The 17509-nt window shown below is 42.0% G+C and overlaps 1 protein-coding gene across 4 annotated transcripts in view; it reads left to right on the top strand.

Annotated features, from left to right (window-relative positions):
* Nucleotides 1-17509, top strand: part of ipo8 (importin 8) — a 236565-nt gene that overhangs the window by 99526 nt on the left and 119530 nt on the right. For all 4 annotated transcript variants that reach the window (XM_068051011.1, XM_068051009.1, XM_068051008.1 and 1 more), the window contains 2 exons: nt 9123-9207; nt 12403-12537. In XM_068051011.1, the coding sequence (XP_067907112.1) occupies nt 9123-9207; nt 12403-12537 (220 nt within the window). The remainder of the gene's footprint in view (nt 1-9122; nt 9208-12402; nt 12538-17509) is intronic.

Below are 17509 nucleotides of genomic sequence, written 5' to 3'. Positions count from 1 at the left end.
CCTTTAATGAATGTAAAAAAATGCTGCTGATTCTTCCGTAAGAGGGATCAGCAGGATAACTCCTAAGGAACATAGTTATGTGAGGCTTGTGGTCGGCAATGTTAAGCACACATTGTCCTTTATAGTCTGTGCACTCATCTACCATGAAATTACATTCCCTTCATTGCTGGCATCATCGTCGTTGAGTACAAGGGACATACTACTGCACACAGAAACCCATTCAGCTCCCTTTTGAATGCTTGCAACAAATCTGCACTGGCTGCACGTACCAACAGCTTATTCCAGAGGTTGGTAACTCTGAAAAGAACTTCCTGGTGTCATTTTTCTGTCTTGTTGTCCACCCTAACTTATCTATCTCAAATAACCTATCCACATATACAAAGTCTAATTCTTCCATTATTCTCAAGACCATAATTAGATTCTCTTCATTTCTATACTTTTCCCAAATAAATTTCTCAGCTTTCTCAGCCTGCCTTGCAAACTAAAGGCCCTTCAACTAGTTGCCAATTGAGTGGCCCTTCTCTGAGCCTTTTCCCATATGGGCTCCAAAACTGAACACTAATTTTAGATGTGACCCGACCAAGGCTTTGCACATAGAATGATTGGTACTTTCTTTCTCTTCTCTATTGTCTTAGCAATGTTCTATTCCAGAAAGCTTGAAGGATTATGCTGGAGCCAATCTTTACTCAGTCTTGCATTTAGTTTACAAAGTAAAAAGATTAAACATGCAGTTCTTCATTCAAACCTTCACCCAGTTTCAATAAGAGTCCCCTTTTATATACTCAAGTAACGCCCTCCACCTGCATCTGATTAAATACAATTAACAGCTTCCCTCTTTTTCTTTAAATAAAACTTAGTTTAACATGCACAAACATTTCAAAACAAATTAAAATAAATTGCATATTCTGTACAAAGCAATATTGAGATGCCCCTCCTCTAGGACCGTTAACAATTTCTTTGCACAAGCATTTCCTTTTGTAAAACAGAGTTGATGACTTGCATGTACGCATTTTAAATTTGGAGATTTCCTTTCTCTCCAGCATTTGTTTCCATCCGTAACCTTTTCTCGCTCACACTTTTTGTACAATGTACGTTACCTCACAAGGAACAATTATCTACATAACATTCAACAGATATTTTGTCTTCAGTATGTCCCTTATACAGAATCTCAGCTAAAATATTTGACAAATAGGACCCCCTATCCACTGCCTCCACGAGAGCCGATGTTTCCGCAGCTTAAGTACTTTTAACAACCCTTTTTATTTTCTTAGCTTTCCAAGCTAAAGGACATTTACCATTTTCACCTTTCAAAAATATTATGAAACCAGCTGCATTTGAATATCCATCAGCAAGATTAGCATGTGAAACATCAATAAAAATGACTAGTTTCATATTCTTTGGCTCACCTAAGGATGGGAACTTAAGTATGCATTTCTCTAGATTTAATTTTTTAAAATATTTTATTTGCCCTTAATACATTCACTACTTTTGGGTGTTTCATCGTAGTGCTTAACTCCAACAAATCGAAACTAGCAGCAGGTCTAGTCTGAGTGCACAACCAGTTTAATTTACCAATCAAGCTTTGCAATTGCTCCGTCTCTTTGGAATCATCATCTTTCTCTGAAAACCTAACATGATTAACCAGGATGGGGGTAACACTCTCTAAATAGGATTGTTGATTTAATTATTCCAGATCTACTCTGCTTAATGTCTAAATTAAGATATTTAAAAGTCCCACATGCCTGATTCCCATTTTTAACATCTAATCTTATTAATAACACATTTCTCAAATTCCACACTACCACCCCATAAGCAATCAGTGCACATCATGAAGATACATGAACGTTTCCCTTTATGATACCAATAAAACTTTGCGGGATCTGCTTTTAGTTGAACACAACCAATTTTCAGCAAAACCGATCTCACTGAGAAATACCACGCCCTGGAAGCATCATTAAGGTCATAAGACGCATTAGTTTAGTTTCCATAGTTTTCCTTCTGCATCTGCTGCCTCTTTGGCAGTTTCAGAAACACTTCTGAAAAGTATCACTTTGCAGAAATGCAACTTTTATGTCGATTGATCTGCAGTTCCATGTGGCCAAAAGAGCTAAAAAATGATTTTCTAAGATGACTTTTCCAGCTGTGGGAGAGTCCACTGTAACATCTGTATCACCCAGTTGCTCTTCAAAACCCCTCACAGCTAGCCTCGCTTTAGCCTCACAAGTGCCATCTGCAGGGACATTTTCAGTACAAATCCATCTATGTGACAAGGCTGGCTATCCTTTATCTGGTACCTCAGAGCACACACTAACTCCTTTTCTTTTGCCTCTCTAATCATTTTATCCTCAAATTTATTGGCAGCCACCAAAACTTCACAGTCATGAGGACTTCTGCTTCTAGTTCTATTGCAGCTGTTCTTCAGCCTTCATTTCATTGTGTAATCTGTTCAAACTACGGCCTCGTTTCGGGACTACGACTGGACAATCTCCCTCTCGCGCTATCAGATGCTCTTGCTCCAGAATGTGATCGTTTCCTGATGCAAGAGTCACTTCCAGACCCATTATTAGAACTTGCACTTCGCTTTCTTACTCTCTACTCTTTCTCTGCACTCTCACTCCATTCTGCCAGTCTATGGACCTCGCTTCTTGGCCATCATCCTGAACATTCAACCAATATTTAAACTTGCCAGTAGATTTTCCTGCATGTCCCACAATTGTAGCATCCCTCCACTCACTCGACCCCTCTGGAATATATGTCACCTGAGTACCTACACAGGGCAATTGGCCTATGGATGTGATAGCCCTGTCCTGTGCGTCATGATTGCTCACATTACATTACCACTTCTGATCCTTAATCTGCCATATTCTGTTCCTCAGGACCTTCATCACAAAACACCTGAGCATTTGAAGTACAAGGTGCCTCATTTCCTTCCATCAGTTGCTCAGATTGAGGTTTTGTTATCAATCCCGATTAATTATGAGAAATGAACCTTAACAGTTTGATTTCCATGTTTGATAACTGCTTTCTTACCATCACGACCTATTACCTTACCAGGGCCTTTCCATTCCCTATGAATCTCTTTTATAATAACATCAAATATCCTGAATTAAATTCTGTCTCAGATGGCCTTACACGATGCCTCAGAGCTCTCTGAATTTTCTCCGAGACCTCAGCCTTGATGAAAGCCCATCTCCCTGCATGTAAAGCATTCAAATGTGCAGGAAAAAAATGGAACTAATTGTAGGCCTTCTAGAGCAGGAGGACTGTCACACAGCACAGAAGGCAATTTGGGATTTTACCCATAGACCAATTGATATGGACTATACCCTCCAACCATATAAAGCGAATTATTTGTATGAACCACCATGCCAGGGCAGTAGTCAACTTGCAGTTTGGCTGGTCAGCTAATATTATGCAGCATTTCATTGATCACTGCGTGATTGCTTTCACAAGCCCATTGCTGAAATGACTTTCAGCTGTGGTATTCATGGCCATAATGTTCATGTTTTCACATATGTCTATGAACTTGTCATTAGCAAATTCCCCTCCATTATCAGTCAGAAACTTAGCTGGTGCCTCAACTCTGGTCCCTATCCATTTTTAAAAAATTCATTCATGGGATGTGGGCGACACTGGCCAGGCCAGCATTTATTGCCCATCCCTAATTGCCCTTGAGAAGGTGGTGCCTTCTTGAACACTGCAGTCCATTTGGGGTAGGTATACCCACAGTGCTGTTAGGAACGGAGTTCCAGGACTTTGACCCAGTGACTGAAGGAACGGCGATATAGTTCCAAGTCAGGATGGTGTGTGACTTGGAGGGGAACTTGCAGGTGGTGGTGTTCCTATGTATTTGCTGCCCTTGTCCTTCTAGTTGGTAGAGGTCGTGGGTTTGGAAGGTGCTGTCTAAGGAGCCTTGGTGCATTGCTGCAGTGCACTTGTAGATGGTACACACTGCTGCCACTGTGCGTCAGTGGTGGAGGGAGTGAATGTTTGTAGATGGGGTGCCAATCAAACGGGCTGCTTTGTCCTGGATGGTGTCGAGCTTCTTGAGTGTTGTTGGAGCTGCACCCATCCAGGCAAGTGGAGAGTATTCCATCACACTCCTGACTTGTGCCTTGTAGATGCTGGACAGGCTTTGGGGAGTCAGGAGGTGAGTTACTCGCCTCAGGATTCCTAGCCTCTGACCTGCTCTTATAGCCATGGTATTTATATGGCTACTCCAGTTCAGTTTCTGGTCAATGGTAGCCCCTAGGATGTTGATAGTGGGGGATTCAGCGATGGTAATGCTGTTGAATGTCAAGGGGAGATGGTTAGATTCTCTCTTGTTGGAGATGGTCATTGCCTGGCACTTGTGTGGCACTTTCTCCATAGTTTTATCGATAATCCCCCTTTTGTCCTTGCTATGAATTATTATAGAAAGACTAAATCTTGTTGCCAGGTTTCTAAAATGTATAATGAAACTATTTGTCTCTGTCCCATACCTTTAAATCCATGGCAGCTACCTCATTAAACTCATGTGCCAATGGAAGGCTTACAGTAGGACATGACCGTGTCCTCCAGTACTTTTTACAGCTTTCATTCTTCTCCCTAATCTCTGTTATCCTTGTTTACCTTTCATCAATCACACCTGCATCCTTTAGCAGTGTTTTTATTCTTTGACAAGAAGGGTGAACAAATGTCTATGTAACTTTAAGACAATATGCTATTTTTCTCTGATTCCTGTACCTGATGCCATTAATACTTTTCTAATACACTGACGAGAAACATCAGGTTTTGTTAAGGGGATACAATAATGTCCTGACTGGTGAAACTACAAATCCACTGACTTTCCAAAAACAATTGCCTTATCATGCTCCATATCAAATTTCACTTGTGCCTTTTTCATAGAAGGTTTAAAGTGGCTTACTCCAGCCATTTTACATGGAATTACAACTCTCTTTAGTCACTTCATCACCAAACCTAAAGCAAGTAGTACTTTTATATTCCTTAACCTTACATCGATCCTCACTACTAAGTGAATCCAGATAACATTTTCACCAGTCTGCTCCACATACTGTTGACGTGCAAGCACTAACACAGCACAGTTTAATGAATCTGCAACTAATGCATTCATCAAAGGACTAAAACTCCTTGAATCTGAATGAGTTGTACGAGTGACATCCTTATCTTCCTCTTCTGCCTCAGAATTCTGTGTCATGTGTCATTTCGAGGACCCTGCCTCTCCACTTTTGGCAGTTCGTTGCATAATGGTACTTTGAGTCATACCTGAAGCACCTATTAACTGTTCCTTTGGCATTCCTGGGATTCATTCGTCTGTTACTGCTGTTCCAATTCTGTCTTCTGTTATAATAGCCAGACCTGCTAAAGGTACTTTCATCCTCATTCCTCTTGTCTGTAACTCTTACATTGTACTGATGCCTGTGTCCAGTACCTGGACCATTTTGAAATCCAGCACTGCACAATACCTCATTTGTTCTACCAAGGCTGCAGGAAAAGACTGTTTCCCCAGAAAATTTTCTTAAGGCAGCAGACATCTGATCCAACAAGGAGTCTTTTTCCAAGAACCAAACCCCAGTTAGAACCAGGAGCCTGTCCATATGCGACACTCTAACACAATCTAGCAATTTAAATGCTAACACTGAACCAGGGATCTCCAAATTGAATTTCCTCAATCTTTTATATTGTCTGTTAAAATCCATGACATACACCTCCATTGAATAACCATCTATTTTCCAAAATCTATCAAAGTCTGACCTTGCCTCATAAGCATTTAATAGTTCATCTTTCTTGTAAATCTCATTCACAAATTCTAATAGAAGATCCAAACCTTCATCAGTATCCAACTGACAAGCATCCAGTTCACAAAATACTTTACTTCTGATTTCACTTTTGATAGGAAGTGACAACACCAAGGCCATAGCTTGTTTCCTTTTTGATGGGGTTTCCAACTTTTACCTTTAGGCAACCATCCTCTGCTACCATGTTCTACTCCAGAACAGGTGAAGCTAGCTGTTTCACAGTGCTACTGTGCAGTAGCAATACATGTGGCATTCACCACTAACAGCATACTGCCGTCAAGCCAAAAAGATGTCCTGCCTATCTCACAAATGAGTAATGTGATACATGAATTTCAGTGCCAGTGTGACGCTAGGTATATAGGCCGTACATCCCAAAGACTGGCAGATCGTATCAAACAACATGCCCCTTTCGCTGTTCGCAACGAGCAAGGTACAGGCTGTACCCAGCCAGCCCTTGCTTGCAAAACTCAAAACACAGTGTCCAACATTAGATGCGATTCTGCGATTGGAGAACATTTGCTAAATAATCTTCAGTTTGCTAAGAATTACACTGACAACCAATTTAAGATTGTCTGTTGGGCTCGCAGTTCAGCGCATTTGCGCGTACTGGAAGCTACATATATTAATTCACAGGGCCCTGTTCTTTACAGACAGAAAGAACAGGTACACAAGTTGCACCTGTTTCAGCTAAGCAAAATAAGTGACAGTCATTCGCTGGTCCATTCCTCAGGGCAATGCCTTGACCAATCAGAGTCAAGCTTCCTGGTTTAAATTTCAAACAAAGCTTCGCAGTTAACTGTCAGTCACCATAAACTGGTGCATTCTCCATGGCAATGCCTGTACCAATCAGTCAGCACTCTCTTCTCATGCAGTATGAATTTGTTGTTTCCCTTACATTGGTATTTTTGCATTTTGTCCTGATGAGTGCAAGATGAAATGCTTCAACAAAATGTCTCTATTTTCTGCAATACTCATGTTCTGTACTACCAAACAGCTATTATAGGTACACACTATCAACTGGACTTCCAACAAACACCAACTTTATAATTTTACCAAGAATTTCAATCAAGTTGCTGAGACGGGATCTTTTTCAAAAGCCATGCTGAGATTCTGTAATGACCTCTTTACATCAAAGATGATCATATAGTACGTCTCTAATGATCTTAGCAACCTGCCTATCATTGAAGTTAAACCATACTTTGCTACTCCTGACATATTGACCACTTTAAATATAGAGGCCACATGGGCCTCTTTCTCGTAAATTGGAGCAATCCTAGATCTCAGTGAGCTATTAAATATATGAGCAAGTGGCTTGTATAATACAGCCTCTATTTCTTTGAGCACCCCAGGGTGGATACCATCAGGGACAATCTGCTTGAAGACCTCTAATTCTAGGAAGAATGAAGTCCACTCTTATGTTCAATTTTAGCATCAATGATATATTGTTGAACAGGTAATTCAGCATCATCATCATTTGTGTGGAATGATTCAAAGTAACTATTTAAAGCCTATGTCATATTGTGGGGTGTCGCCCTGAATCCCTCAATGGCTGGATATGTTCCTTGATGATCCACTGATTCCTAACATACCTGACAAAGACTTTGCTGTTGCTGCGCGCTTATCACTATTCTTCAGGGTCCATTGCTTCATAGTAGTGGAGCATACTTGTATATAATTCACTGAACAGTGGCTTTCTCTCTAGTTTTATTTTTTTTGCCCTTCCCCTGGTTACAGTGATTCCTGTTGGGGTATACCACCATTGGGTCTGGTCAACTTCTGAGATATGCTACCTAAGTTACATTATTCATGTGTAAGTGTTGATGATGAGTGCTGGCAAGCTTGATGTTCATGGGCAGCGTCACAGCTGAGACTACTCATCTAACTTACACACACATGGATTCTCTGGAGAGTGAATTGAAATATTCGCCAATTTTCACCTAAATAGCTGCATGTACCTTCACCCCTGCTGAGATCAGTTGACTGAGCATTAGTTGAGGCTGAAACCTGGGATCTCCCTGATATGCAAGCTTCAGTTATGTACTGTCTAATCCTGATGAACCATCAGGGTACCTGTCTAAATAACTTCATTGACATTTTTACCTGGTATTACCCACACTGATAACAACAATCATTAACCAGTGTCTATAGTAGAGGGAGAAATAAAGAGGAGATGCTGCATTGCTGAAAACTTTCCCAAATTAGGATCAATTGTTACCAAGGTTGGGAAAATGAATGTCAAGCATACAAAATAACGTGCATTTCTACAATGCCTTTAACTTAGAAAACTGACCTAAGGCCTTCGCAGAAGAATAAAAGGAAGGAACAGACACTCGAGGTAAATCACTGGGGAGTAGATACTGTTTACATCTGGCAGAAGAAGGGATTTTCTTTTTATTAATGCCAATATTGAAATTGCTTTTTTCCGTAAATAATAAAACAGGTTCACAGCTACCTGCTTGCTAGCAGAGAAAGTGGTTGTCACTGTTAATATCTAGCATTCCAGAGACTGAGTGCTGCACTACATTAATAAATTCAGATTGGGAAGAGTGATACTGTATCATTGTGCATTAGAGCATTGCTAGAGAGTGGTGATGAAATGGGGTCATTCCCCATCTGTTAAGTTCCCAATCTCAAAAATGCTGCTGTGGGAAGCTGCTAAGCAGAGGCTAAGTGATTCTGATGAGAGAGAGAGAGGGCCAGTTTGCCATCATTCTCACATATGTCTTTCAGTATTTGACTAGAGAGTAACATGAGTAAAGACCTGACAACAAATCTCTCCCCTGTGGATCAGGAAAGGTGCTTGGTGGAGGAATATATCATGGAGCAAAAGGGAATAGTATGGAATTTATAACCCATAACCCAGAGAAACACATTGCAAACCTACTGCTCCTCATTCCCAAATTGCTCTTTGGGAACAGGAAACAACAGAAATTGTTGGCCAATACTGGTTCTGATCTAGAATCAATAAAGAGGATTATGTGAAGCACTTAATAAAGCAGAGAGATTGTCTCAATGCCTGGCATGTGCTCTATTAGTCTTCAGATAAAAGGGTTTAAGTTCTGCTGAATGACTGTGCAGAAGTGTCTCGGAGTTAATTCCAGAGCGGCTTATTGAAAAATGCTTTGCAATCTAAAGTCCTGATTGACATTCCTGCATTTATCTCCTGTATGAATACAACCCACTAATTGAATAGATTTACAGAGTAAACCAATTTTTGTCCGGGGTTTTTATATTTAGACTGCTACCTATTAAATTCAATTATATTTTGTTATAACTTGACCATTGGACTTCATTACACATTTTCCAATATCACTTTCTCTGCAGGTATGGAAGCCCTGGAAATGTAACAAAAGAGTATAATGAGTTTTCAGAATTCTTTTTTAAAACATATGCTGTGGGTATTCAGCAGGTAAGAGCATGATGATTGTCTTGAAGTGGACTTTTGGGATGTGCATTATCAACTGTGTAAAAATTGGTGCTGTGTCCACATCTGAGTAATTGAGCTATTATCTGCATTAAACCACAAAATAATATTTGCCTTTATATAGCACCTTATTATGTACCAAAGTGCTTCATTCAACCAGTGAATTATTTTTGGAGTGCAATGGCTGTTATGATGGCAAACACAGCCATTCTGCATCAGCAACCTCCCACAAATAGCAATCAGATAAAGGTTGCGTTTGCTGACAGTGCAACCACTAGGTGGCGCTGTACTGGCAAATGTGCAAATGCAGCCTTATGGACTCAAGTGTCACTGCATGCGACATCTCAAGCAGCTGCCAGTAATAAAAATGGCGCTGCTCAATTTGTCACAAAAACAAATTAAACCCAAAACCCCTCAATGTCTGCAATCACTGCCTCCATCCCACTCCCAACAGTGTCCTGCTCACTCCTGCCATCACAGCTTCTCTTCGCTGCTCCCTCCTGTGCCAGTCGGCTCGACACTCGCTCCCTACCTCACCACTACCTCCCCTTAACCACTCGCTCACCATCTCACCATTGCCCCCCCCCCCCCCCCCAGCCACTCACACCCCACCTTGCCACTTCCCCATCTCGGCCGCTTGCTTCCCGCCTCACCGCTTCACCCATCTCGGCAGCTCACTCCCCGTGTCGCCCAGTCACCCCTCGGCCGCTCACTTCACCCTCAGCGGCTCGTTCCCCACCACTTCTGGCGGCGTGGTGGGGAGCAATCGGCCAAGTGAGGGAAGCGGCGAGTGAGCGGCTGAGGGTGGGAAGTGGCGAGGCCAGGAGCGAGCAGCTGAGGGGGGAAGTGACGAGGCTGAGAGTGAGCGGTTGAGGGGAGAAGTGGCGAGGCCGGTAGCGAGTCGCTGAGGGGAGAAGCGGCAAGGCTGGGAGTGAGTGGCCAAGGTGTGGGAATGGGAAGCAGCGATGCGGGCGGGAAACGAGCAACCGAAGCAGAGTACTATTGAGGGGAATGGAGGCAGCGATTGCAGCCATTGAGGGGTGAGGCAACGTTTGGACGCCGTTATGTCTGGCATCATTGTGTGGTGACGTCGATGTGCGCACATGCAGATTCATACTGGCAAGCTGGCAAATGTTTGGACGCACTGATGACGTCAGCGATTGCTCTGCATATTATGATCTGCTTTGTCAGGAAACACCCTGCAAGATCAATGATCTGTTTTTAGTGGTGTTATTTGTGAGGGTAATTGTTGGGTAAGAGACAGAGAACTCCTTGCTTTCAAATAGCATTGAGGGGCCATGAGAACAAGCAAATGGATCTGGGTTTAACATGTTACTTGAAGGAGCACAGTTCCAACAATGCAGCACTCCCTCAGTATTGCACTGGTGCATCAATTTACATTGTGTTCAGCTCCTGGCTTGGAGCTTGAAGTCGCAACCTTCTGACTCACAAGTAATAGTAATGGAGCCAAGCATTGAGTGCTACTTTTACTCAAAGGGCCATTACTTGTGGGTTTTCTTTTTCAGATGTTTCTGCAGGCTGAGTGACTGATGGCTAAATGTAATGAAAATGAGCTAGAAGGAAAGACAAGAGAAGATTAGGTTTCACAATCTAGTAAGGGGGTAGTTTAGAGAAGACTTCATTGCACAGAATCTTCAACGGTATCCATTAAATTAACTACATTGTGATATCAGAGAACAAAAATGAAATTAATGCAAGATATATTTGCATTATATATCAGGAAAAACCTATGTACTTACAGTAAATGTTTAGAATAATCTACTGATCGGGCAATCAGTGCATTTCATTCATAGTTGAAGCATTAAGTGAGTAAAATATTCGACAGAATCTTCTCGATTGCAGTCAGAACTTAGCAGTTGCAATCAAATGCAGTCACACAAGTGAAAATCCAGTGCAATCAAAAAGAAAGGGATTTAGGCTGCAGTGATTGCCTCTGGCTTTGGATTGTGGTTATGGGGGCAGGGAAGCTGATTCATGTGTTCATTTACTTTGCAGTGGGTCCTTTTTCTAGGAACCCTGAGATGCAATCTCTGGAGCACAGGCAAAAGAGATGAAAAGGCATGCTATCTATGACTTTAGGGTGAATGTTCATCTTAAGTAGTCCATTAGTTTCATTTTATATTCTTATCCACTATTCTGCCCTCGAAGGCCATCACTTTAGATCTTTCTAGCTGGCATGCCAAGCTGAACATATGTGCAAATTTCCATACTTCAGCTTTATAATTGGTTGTTGGAAGTATCATCCAAGTGGAGTTTGTTGGATCCCATTTTATTTCAATCTCATCCCCTGAAAAAGTACTTAATTATTTACTTATATATGTCATTGCATTGGGCAGTTCTTCCAAAAATTGGTGCCTTTTGTCCTTACTCCTCATGCCTCATCCCCAAAATGTGATTGACCGGCAGCTCTTGGAGGCGGGACCTCCTGCCTCAGAGGAGCGGAAATCCCAACCGGGGCCAATTAAGGGCCTGGGCTATACAAAATTGTAGTGTGGCTTCCAGGCCCGGCGGAGGCGGGCTGTGCCCCTTTTTAGCTGATGGGTGGGGCCACCGCCTCAACATAAAATTCCAGCCACAGACTGAAATGTTGGCTATTTCTATATTATCCGTTTTTGCTTTAAAAGCTATTGATATAGCGAATACCTATATCCCTGGCAAATACGATAGTTGCATTTCAGGGGAAGTTAGATAAGCACGAGAGAGAGAGGAATGTAAGGATATGATGATGGAGTTAGATGAAAGGGGTGGGAGGAGGCTCTTGTTGAGCATAAACAGTGGCATGGGACCTGTTGGCCAAATTACCTGCTTGTGTGCTGTGAATTCAATATATCAGAATTAACTGCCATCAACTGTATCCAATTCAAATAGGATTGACTTGGTTTTCCAGTGTGAAAAGCAAGTTGTATACTTTTTTGACACTGCAAAACTGCAGGAGGGGGATTTTTTTTTAAAAAATTGCTACAAAAATGAACTCTCAGATTTGAAATATTGCAAAAGAGGGGTACATTTAGTAAGGCTAAAACTCAGCCAGCACCCAAGTCTCAGAATTTCTGGTGAAAGTGAAAATATACATTTTGTGTTTTGGCTTGCCCCATGTCCACTTGAGTGGTGTGCTGTACTTTGATTATGTGCTTTATTGGTAATGTTCTCTTGTCCCAGGTGTTGCTAAAGTTGGTAGATCAGCACCGACAGAAACAATACGTTGCACCTCGTGTGCTGCAGCAAGTCCTTAACTACCTGAATCAAGGTGTCAACCACTCTCTCACGTGGAAACAAATGAAGCCGCACATTCAGGTAAGCACCACTTGAGCTTTGCATACCTGTGCTTGTTCTTTATTTTGTTACAGCTGTTAGCTGGCTGGTGAAGGGTGAGACTGAATAGTGATTCTTTGCCATTAGAAAGTTTCTGCAAAAGTTAGATATCCTTTTTTTCCCTTCACTGGCCTAAAAGCACTCAAACTGGTTATAGTTTCATAGCTTCTACCTCAACAACAACTTGAATTTATATAATGCCTCTAGTGCAGTAAAGCATCCCAAGGTGTTTCACAGGAGTGTTATCAGACAAAATTTGACACAGAGCCATATGAGATATTAGGACAGGCAAGCAAACACTTGGTCAAAGGGTAGGTTTGAAGGAGCATCTTAAAGGAGGAGAGAGAGATGGAAACATTTATGGAGGGAATTCCAGAGCTTGGGGCCTAGACATCTGAAGGCTTTGTGCACCATCAGGGAAGCCCCTATTTAATATCAACTAATTCAGCTCAGATTGGGAATTGAACTTATTAGCACATTCTGGTGAAATGGCCTAGTTCTACACTTCTTTTAACAAAACATGACTACAGGCAAGCCACTAACATGATTTGATTTTTAAATAGTCCCCTTGGTAACCACAGTCACTGTGGTAACCTTTATACGGCATAAAATGAATGATGATCATGTGGATATAGTACTTAAAATGAGTTATATGAACTCAGGATCTTCCATGGATTGTACTGATCAGTTTTATGCTGGTTATCCCTGGTACACAGGTGAGCCAGGGCTGTTCGTCACTGATCTGTACTTTAAATGCTGGGCAGTAAGCTGCTGGTTAATGAGCTGCTCATCCTCTGCTCAGAATATTGGTGCTTTTATTGTTTGCCTTTGGCCTAAAGCTGGCATTCTGAGCAGCACAGCTGTTTAAAATATTTGTGGATGCTAATTTTGGGTTTAAAATGAATGAAATGCAAAGTGGCTCAACATTACAAGTGAAGAAGTTCTGAGAAATCAGTTCAACAGAAAGGGATTCCAGCTGATCAGTACAAGTTTTAGAAAATCCAAAGAATTACTATAAAGGGGATTCAGCAAGCACTATTGGGTAGTGAGCAGCTGATCAATCTCCTGTTCAAATCACCAGTCAGCATTGTTCACTACAGCAGACGTTGGGAATCCCCCCCATCTAATCAGTCTATTTTGCTAACCATTTTGGCTACCAAGTCCATCACTATAACTGGACTTGCTGTGTTTGAAATTCTTCACTTCAGGTTTGATTCAAATGCGTGAGCATTCAGGGAATTGGGATGCATAAAAGAATCAGGAGTTGCCCTGGAAATAGAATACATGATACTGAAAATGGTGTATTACACATGACTCTCTACCTCTTAATTGTATAGCCTGATATCAGTAAGCTATTACTAAACAGAGTGCTTGATTGATTGTCTCCCAGAACGGCTTATAATGCAAATGAACCGGCAATTATATCAGCAATAGCTGTTGCTACCTGGCACAGTCTCTGAACTCACCAGCTGAATATTGAACTTGATATCCAGCCATTATTTACAAGGCTTAGTTACGCATTGCAGACTTTCAGTTGGTATTAACCTACAAGCTACATGGTATGAGCTCAGTAACAGAAGCTGTCAAAAATTCCATTTATTGCTATTGTATAAACTCGCCATTATAAATCTTCAGTGCACATAATTGATTTCTTGGGGAAATGGAGGGAACAGGCATGCAGTGGAATTTAAGAACTTCTTCAGGAAAAGGAGAATGAAAAACCACGAGGAATATCAGTGTAACTAGATTCCATTACCATACTAATGTCTTCAGCATATACAACTTAACCGAGGAATTACATGCAAATAGCAATAATGTGGCGCTGGTGATCATCATAATCTTAAAGACAATTTTATTTTAGGGGCATGTGTATGTGTCCATTGCAGGTTTTAATTGGAATAAAAATGACCACACATAGGAACATAGGAAATAGGAGCAGGAGTTGGTCCCCAGGGCCTGCTCCTCCATTCAACTAGATCATGACTAATCATCTACCTCACGCCATTTTCCCACACTATCCCCATATCCCTTGATATCTTTAATATCTAGAAATCTATCAACTTCAGTCTGAAATATCCTCAATGACTGAGCCTCCACAGCCACCTGGGGTAGAGAATTCCAAAGATTCCCCACCCTCTGCTTCTGTTCACTCACCACTGAAAATGTGGAAAGACTTCCCTTGAGGAATATAAAGACAGTAGGAAGGAACTTAAGGAGTCAGGAGGGCTAAAAGGGGTCATGAAAAGTCATTGGCAAACAGGATTAAGGAAAATCCCAAGGCTTTTTATACATATATAAAGAGCAAGAGGGTAAAAGGGTTGGCCCACTCAAGGACAGAGAAGGGAATCTATGTGTGGAGCCAGAGGAAATGGGCGAGGTACTAAATGAGTACTTTGCATCAGTATTCACCAAGGAGAAGGACTTGGTGGATGATGAGTCTAGGGAAGGGAGTGTAGATAGTCTGGGTCATCTCATTATCAAAAAGGAGGAGGTGTTGGGTGTCTTGCAAAGCATTAAGGTAGATAAGTCCCCAGGGCCTGATGGGATCTACCCCAGAATACTGAGGGAGGCAAGGGAAGAAATTTCTGCGGCCTTGACAGAAATCTTTGCATCCTCATTGGCTACAGGTGAGGTCCCAGAGGACTGGAGAATAGCCAGTGTTGTTCCTTTGTTTAAGAAGGGTAGCAAGGATAATCCAGGAAATTATAGGCCGGTGAGCCTTACGTCAGTGGTAGGGAAATTATTAGAGAGGATTCTTCGGGACAGGATTTACTTCCATTTGGAAACAAATGGACTTATTAGCAAGAGGCAGCATGGTTTTGTGAAGGGGAGGTCGTGTCTCACTAATTTGATTGAGTTTTTTGAGGAAGTGACAAAGATGATTGATGAAGGAAGGGCAGTGGATGTTATCTATATGGACTTCAGTAAAGCCTTTGACAAGGTCCCTCATGGCAGACTGGTACAAAAGGTGAAGTCACATGGGATCAGAAGGGAGCTGGCAAGATGGATACAGAACTGGCTCAGTCATAGAAGACAGAGGGTAGCAGCGGAAGGGTGCTTTTCTGAATGGAGGGATGTGACTAGTGGTGTTCCGCAGGGATCAGTGCTGGGACCTTTGCTGTTTGTAGTATATATAAATGATTTGGAGGAAAATGTAGCTGTTCTGATTAGTAAGTTTGTGGACGACACAAAGGTTGGTGGAGTTGCGGACAGTGATGAGGATTGTCAGAGGATACAGCAGGATATAGATCGGTTGGAGACTTGGGTGGAGAAATGGCAGATGGATTTTAATCCGGACAAATGTGAGGTAATGCATTTTGGAAGGTCTAATGCAGGTGGGAAGTATACAGTAAATGGCAGAACCCTTAGGAGTATTGACAGGCAGAGAGATCTGGGCGTACAGGTCCACAGGTCACTGAAAGTGGCAACGCAGGTGAATAAGGTAGTCAAGAAGGCATACGGCATGCTTGCCTTCATTGGTCGGGGCATAGAGTATAAAAATAGGCAAGTCATGCTGCAGCTGTACAGAACTTTAGTTAGGCCACACTTAGGATATTGCGTGCAATTCTGGTTGCCATACTACCAGAAGGACATGGAGGCTTTGGAGAGGGTACAGAAGAGGTTTACCAGGATGTTGCCTGGTCTGGAGGGCATTAGCTATGAGGAGAGGTTGGATAAACTCGGATTGTTTTCACTGGAACGACGGAGGTGGAGGGGCGACATGATACAGGTTTACAAAGTTATAAGCGGCACGGACAGAGTGGATAGTCAGAAGCTTTTTCCCAGGGTAGAAGAGTCAGTTACTAGGGCACATAGGTTTAAGGTGAGAGGGGCAAAGTTTAGAGGGGATGTGCGAGGCAAGTTCTTTACACAGAGGGTGGTGAGTGCCTGGAACTTGTTGCCGGGGGAGGTGGTGGAAGCAGGTACCATAGAGACGTTTAAGAGGCATCTTGACAAATACATGAATAGGATGGGAATAGAGGGATACGGACCCCGGAAGTGCAGAAGGTTTTAGTTTAGGCAGGCATCAAGATCGGCGCAGGTTTGGAGGGCCAAATGGCCTGTTCCTGTGCTGTACTGTTCTTTGTTCATTCATACCATATGTACTAACATAAGGGAACTCGCTCACAAGAGGGCCTGTCTACAATTCTGTCCAAAAACTCAACAAAAAAAATCAGGACCTTTGTATAAGATGCGAGTCACCATTATAAAACTTCTCTCAATTGATTCTCTCCCATTAGGTTGGATGGTGTCCAGAAGTACATGTTTTTTTCCCTGTTTTTTCCATATCAAGTTGAACATTCCTGTCAATTGTTACTATACTCATTCAAAACTGTAATATGTAAATGCAACACTCCCTCCTGGCTTCTGTCGTGGCTGCTACTGGCGATTTGAAATCTCCTTTACTGGCTGGTTTCTGATTTTTATATTGGGATAGGGAACTAGGACAGGAGTCAGGAGTGAAAGTTGCTATTTAGTTATCACAACGATGGAGGTGTAGAGCCGAAAAACAGATGATGGCAGTTCTTGGAATGCATCTTTGGGGAGATTGTTTTGCTAAGCTGGAAACCTGAGTATGCCCAACAGATAACTTAATTCCCCAAGCTCAGCCACAAATAGGAACCTAAAATTCTCGTGCATATGTAGTCATGTTTAAGAAATGTGTGTGTTTCCTCAGTTTTACCCTTTAAAATTTTGTTCTATGCATTGCCAGTGTTTTCAATGTGCGGTATCTTTGACATTTTTTTTGCACAGCCTTGCATGTGCTGTATTTGACACTGTTTAAGGCCTGTACAGTACTTTCCAGAAGCATTACTTATAGTCCAGTAACTAGGTGGCAGCAGTTGAGAGCACGCTTGCAACATCATTTATTTATGCCGCAAAGCTTAATTTATTTTTATTATGCACTTGGTAAAATGTGCACACCAGTGAGCAACACACTTGTGGAAAATGG

Source organism: Heterodontus francisci, chromosome 18, assembly GCF_036365525.1.
Source record: "Heterodontus francisci isolate sHetFra1 chromosome 18, sHetFra1.hap1, whole genome shotgun sequence".
In the NCBI taxonomy this organism is placed as follows: Eukaryota; Metazoa; Chordata; class Chondrichthyes; order Heterodontiformes; family Heterodontidae; genus Heterodontus; species Heterodontus francisci.
The sequence above is the reverse complement of the archived record's forward strand: the minus strand, read 5'-3'. Positions and strand labels throughout refer to the sequence as shown.